We start from the raw sequence: 6,000 nt of genomic DNA, 5'->3' as shown, positions 1-6,000 counted from the left end.
CCCTGGGGCCAAAGGAGCAGGACTACCTGGAAGCCCCTGTTCCAGGTTCTTCAAAGTCTCTAGGCACATCCACCACCCTGGGTCTCACCAACAGGCCCTTCCCTGAGCCCTGTTCCTGCGTCTACCAACAGGCCCTTCCCTCATCCCCACCCCTTGAACAGAAATGACATGGAGTTGGCCCTGACAGCCCAAGAATCAGAACCCACCCTTTCTTTTGGGAGTGCTGGTTCCTACCTGTGTACTGAATGGTCCTTTATGCTCAGGGGCCTGTGTTGATGGTGTGTGTCTTTCAGGAGGACCAGCTGGTGAGGATGGCCCATATGGGATGTGGCAAGCAGATACCCTGGCTCCCCATCCTGGTGGTAAGTTGGGGGACTGAGGGAGGGCCCTATTCCAGTTCACTCATTCCAGTGCTCCCATAAAGACTGCCCTTAGCCATGTCCATCCAATCCCTATAGTGGCTTCCTGACCTCTTCAGCCACAGCTGTGTAATGGGGACAGTGGGCATATCCTTGCAGGTATTCCACTATCTGCAAAGCACCCCAGATTCAAGCAAGGCCACCCTGGATGTCCTTGTGGAAATAGCTGAGCAGGTCTTGGGAAAAGCCTGGATAGTATTGCATGGTGGGATATGATTGAGGGCCTGTATCAGCCCCAGGCACCAAGGGGCACTGACTCCCTGAGCAAGAGACCCTCCACAGTTCCCATCCCCAACTCTCTCAGGTACTGACCCCCAATAGGCGTGTGTGTGTGTGTGTGTGTGTGTGTGTGTGTGTGTGTGTGTGTGTGTGTGTGTGTAAGGAGGACAAAAGACCCTTTTCTGTGGCAGGTGACCCTGCTGTGCTCAGCCAGGGCTGAGTACTCCAACTGCGGCGAGAATGAATACTACAACCAGACTACCGGGCTGTGCCACGAGTGTCCCCAGTGTGGGCCAGGGGAGGAGCCCTACCTGGTAAGCCCTGCCCCCAACCCAGCCCTGCCTCATAGGTGTCACCAGCTCATACCCCACCACCACCCCCCAGGCATATGCTCTCCAAGCTAGATCAAGCCAGTTGTCTTTAGTCTTTGAGCACCAAGACTGAATGGTCAGGGGCAGGGGATTGACTTAACAGTAGAACATATGCCTTGAATGTGGGAGGCCCTGGGCTCAGTCCCCAGTGCTACATAAAGAGCCAAGATCAAATAGCTGGAGTTGCAGTGAGCACAAGAACCATGCTCACCTGGTACAGGAGGGGCTGAGCATCTGTGGAAGGTTGTCTCAGATGTGTGTGTGTGTGTCTGTGTATGTGTGTGTTTGGTGTCGAACCACCACAGTAATTCCCCATGCAATGAAGGGAGATGCACACATGTCAGGGCCTTTCCACTGCAGCTAGAAATTATATACAGAGGGTAACATGTGGTTCAGTCAGTAGAGTGCACTTGTTACTGTGCTCAAAGACCCAAGTTCAAGCCCTAGGCCACCACTTGGGAGCACCTGCCAGGGGAAAACTTCATGAGTGGAGGAATAGTGCTACTGTGTCTTTCCTCCACTCTATCTCTACCTCCCTCTCTACCTCTCTGTCTCTCACCCTCTATCATAAAGGGAGGAATGGCTGCTGGGAGGGGTAGAGTCATACAGGCATTGAGTTCCAACAATAACCCTGGTGGCAAAAGAAGTAAGTAGATCAGTACTGTACACTAGGTTCACACAGCACAATAGCTGTGTATAATCTGTTCAGGAACTTGCCAGAAGCATCACATCTGAAGCCTGGGAGTCCTGAGGAAGGGGTATAAGGAGGTACAGTTAGGACAAATCAGGAAGCCAGGGCTCTACAAGAGAAGCTTCTGGAAAATAGGCAGTGCCACCACCCCCATGCACCCAGTGTGTCCCTGAGTCCCACAGGCCCAAGCAAGGCGAGGGGCTGGGGTATTCATAGTGTTCTCTGTCCTCCTTCCTGGCCAGTCCTGTGGCTATGGCACCAAAGATGAAGACTACGGCTGTGTGCCCTGCCCCGCGGAAAAGTTCTCCAAAGGTGGCTACCAGATATGCCGGCGGCACAAAGACTGTGAGGGCTTCTTCCGGGCCACCGTGCTGACTCCAGGAGACATGGAGAACGATGCTGAGTGTGGGCCCTGCCTGCCTGGGTAAGCACACAGTGTTTTTCTGGGGAGACAGGTGCCCAGTGCTAAGGACCTCCATAACCATGAGCCCTGGGGCCTGTGGTCTGGCATCTAACCTGCTGGCTGTCCTGTCCCACACAGGGCACGAATGTGAGGTCAGGAAGCATGACATTGAGCAGGGGACAGGCAGCCCACTCACACCTAGCTTCTGCGTCGCTTTCAGGAACATTTGTCCTTACGTCTCCAGTCAAATGCATGTTTCAAATGCTTACAGTGAGATAACACATGTGGAATATTTTGTAGAAAAGGAGATGGAGCCATAAGAATGGCTCACATGGATAGTGTAGTCAGCCTGGAGTGAGGAACCCCTAGGAGCACCCACAAAGAAAAGAGAATTAAGATGTCACACAAAATTTTTCTTTCTAGTGTTCTGCAGGGAACTGGAGGCAAAAGCAACTACTAGGAATATCTGAGTTACTGATATACGAGGCCTGTAACTCCCCCCACTTATGTAGCAAAATTCTTCTCAAAACAGCAAAATGAAAAAGTGGTTCACTGAAAAGACATGAAGGTAAAGTCTTCCCCTCCCCTGCATGACATATGAGCAAGTTACATTTTGGACGAGGAAGTATTTCCTTGACAGCTGGGAAATGCCAGCCCAGCTGCCACTGCCCCCTCCAGTGGCCACGAAGCATAATGCTTGTGGTGGCTCCTTGATAGAAACCAAAAGCTGTGACATGTGAGTTAAAAGATAAAGGACAGGAAAGCTTCCAGTGGAGGGGATGGGATATCGAACTCTGGTGGTGGGAAATGTGGAATTTTACCCCTCTTATCCTATGGTTTTGTCAGTATTTTCTATTTTTTTATTTTATAAGTAATTTTTTTTAAAAAAGAGAGTGATGAGAGTTGAGAAGATGATGGGAATGGGAGTGGTGGAGTTTGGTGAAGGTAGAGATGGTTCAGATGACAGAGGTGATGATGGTGGTGATGGTGAATATGATGGAAGTGGGGGCAGTTGACACAGATTGGATATGGAGGTGATAACACTGGAGATAGAGATGATGGAGGCTGCCATGATGGGATGATGGAGGTGGTCATGGTGGAGATGATGAAGGTGGTCATGGTGGAGATGGTAGAGGTGGTCATTGAAGATGACGGAATTGGTTATGATAGAGATGATGGAGGCGGTCATGGTGGATATGATGGAGGTGGTCATGGTGGAGATGATGGAATTGGTTATGATAGAGATGATGAAGGTGGTCATGGTGGAGCTGAGGTGGTCATGGTGGAGATGATGGAACTGGTCATGATAGAGATGATGAAGGTGGTCATGGTGGAGATGGTGGGGGTGGTAACCAAGTGGAGATTGAGATGATGGAAGTGGTCATGATGCAGCATGTGGGGAAGGACATTTTGAAGAGGTCTCTGAGTTATCTGTTTTGGCTGGTGTGTAGATGACAGCCCATTTGTCAAGACCTGGGCTGCAAGAGGGAAAGAACTAGTAGGATGACAGAGAGAAAAGGAGGCAGAGTCTTAGATAGAGAAAAACAAGTTGTATTTGCTTACAGAGCAAGGGCTATGGATAAGACAGTCCAGGCATTTTTCTGGATTTCAGCTAGGTACATATAACAAAACATGTATATGTAAATCTTATAAATGGGTGACTTGGGTCAGATGTTCTAGGTACAGATATCCTCGTTCTGATATGGAGAAGCAGACTGGACATCACCAAGGTCCATCTTCCCTTGTGATAGTATCTGGTATCTGCTGTCTAGGAGGATGTTTGTGCCTATGTGCCAGTGGTCAGGCTATGTCTACCATGAGCAGATGTGGTGTGCAGGTTCAGCTGCCACGATCTTGGACTACTATCCTCTTAAGGACTTCTGTCATAAAGCCTAAGGTGTGTTTGAACACTTGAAGTGGTTATGACATCCAGATTGATCTCAGTCTGTCAAACAGGTAGAAACACCAGCTCAGTGGCAAAACCTGAACCCCACTGTCCATGTTGGTTGATGTGGAAGCCGCTTCCCCAGATGGGCTCCAGAAAGGACAAGCTCTGAGAACTGCTCAGCAAATGACTCTGCCCCATGGAAATGTGACCCAGATTGCCAGAAAAGCTGGCTCTATGACCAAATGAACATTGCTTGGCCATGAGAGACTGGCCAGAGAGTGTTTCATGGCATAAGCTCCCTGCTCTAGGAACAAGGCCTGGTAGAAGTGGATAAAGCAAGTATAAGGTCATGAATTTGATCCCTGGCATCACTTGTGCCAGAATGATGTCTGGGTCTCTCTCTCTCTCTCTCTCTCTCTCTCATTAAATAAATTTTAAAGAAGAGAAAAAAGGCAAAGGGCACAACTGTGACATCAGTAGGAAGCTGGCATGTACTCCTCTCTGTTCTATGAAGACAATAAGACCACAACCAGCTTCTGTACTTGGCATACACACCCAGGACTCAGTGCAGGAGACACAGGAGACACATCCCCAGGATATGAAGTCACACATTGGTTCCCACCTGGCTGTGTGATATGACATGTCTGTTCAGATAAACCACCCTCAACTTCCAAGCCAGCCGAATAGAAGCCCCCCCACCCTGATTTATCTCTGGCCCCTATATTCATGGCCAGGCTTATGGGGGGGACACCCCCAGAGGTCTCCCACTCCCTTTTCCATCCACTAGGCTTGGTACACTCATGCCCCCTGACATAGAAGGATTACAAGGAGTTCTGGCAAGCTGGCCACTTAACTCCATGAAAGGCTATTTTCATTCCAGGGTTCAAGTGGTTCCTGGGCTGCCAGTAGTCTCCCCAAGGCCGTAGGTCGTGCACCCATTGCTTTGGCAAACCCTGTCTCTACCCACCTCCCACTCCTCTGCTGTGCATCCAAATGTATCCCCCAAGATTCAGGGACAATGAGCCCTGAGTAGACCTGGGGCTTTCCTGTTGAGAAAGGCCTGTGTGGGAGGACAGGGAACAAAAGCAAAGAGGAAGAGAGGTGAGATTTCACAACCTCCCCAGTGGGCATCCTCCTAGCCCTGGACAAGCTCCAGTTGGCTATAGGCCACACCACAGCCACACCCTTCCAACATGTGGGAGGCAAGTAGCAGAGCTAAGGGCACAATGAATGTCCCACATGGTGGCCCATTGGAGAGGACCAAAGGCCCCCAGTGACATCTATCACATGTTTCAGGCTCCTGAGCATAGGAAAAGTTTAGACACTTGTTGCCTCAAGGCAGTCACTCCCTGAATAGAAGATTTTAGAAGCCCCATTACAATAGATCTTGTCCTTGACCCCCACAGTACTGGCTCTTCACTGAGCCATTTGAAACACCTCACAGCTCAATCCAGACATGCTGTCAGACAAGGGTTAAATTGCAATTCCAGGGAATCAGAGAGAGAAGCTCCCTGGGTACCTGAGTGCCAAGACAGGATGGCTCACATCCTGGTAGCCCTAGGGGCCATAATGGAATTATCCTTGGCCCAAGGCCTTCCCACCCTGGTGACCACAATGCTTTGCTTAAGATGGAACTTGCATCCAGGACGGTGTAGGCAGGGCTGGGCTGCACATTTACTTCCAGCAGAGAGAATGCATAGAGGGCCTCCAGCTTCAGTCTCTCTCTCTCTCTCTCTCTCTCTCTCTCTCTCTCTCTCGGCACTTAGAACTTGTGTGGAGAACTTGTTCTCAATGTATTCTCCAGCTGGTGTTTGCCTATCTCTCCCCTCCTCCTCCACGCCCACACAGGCAGAGGGGACACAGACTAAGGATGGGACACCCACCCTGGGATAGAGGATGGAGGAGATGTGCCCAAGGCGGGCAAGAAGGAAACTGAGCACCAGGTTGAGAGCCACGCAGCTCTGGATGCTGGGGACCCGGAGGTGAAAGGGTCAGGGGTGAGGGCCAAT

The 6,000-nt window shown here is 50.4% G+C and overlaps 1 protein-coding gene across 3 annotated transcripts in view; it reads left to right on the top strand.

Annotated features, from left to right (window-relative positions):
- Window positions 1–294: 294 nt before the first annotated feature.
- The window catches only part of EDAR (ectodysplasin A receptor), a 29,844-nt gene continuing 24,138 nt past the window's right edge, over window positions 295–6,000 (top strand). For all 3 annotated transcript variants that reach the window (XM_007537122.2, XM_060184242.1, XM_060184243.1), the window contains exons 1-3: window positions 295–362; window positions 830–952; window positions 1,943–2,124. In XM_007537122.2, coding sequence (XP_007537184.2) covers window positions 312–362; window positions 830–952; window positions 1,943–2,124 — 356 coding nt within the window. In that variant the 5' untranslated portion in view covers window positions 295–311. The remainder of the gene's footprint in view (window positions 363–829; window positions 953–1,942; window positions 2,125–6,000) is intronic.

This window comes from Erinaceus europaeus, unplaced genomic scaffold, assembly GCF_950295315.1.
Source record: "Erinaceus europaeus unplaced genomic scaffold, mEriEur2.1 scaffold_435, whole genome shotgun sequence".
In the NCBI taxonomy this organism is placed as follows: Eukaryota; Metazoa; Chordata; class Mammalia; order Eulipotyphla; family Erinaceidae; genus Erinaceus; species Erinaceus europaeus.
This window is presented reverse-complemented; position numbering and strand designations above follow the sequence as displayed.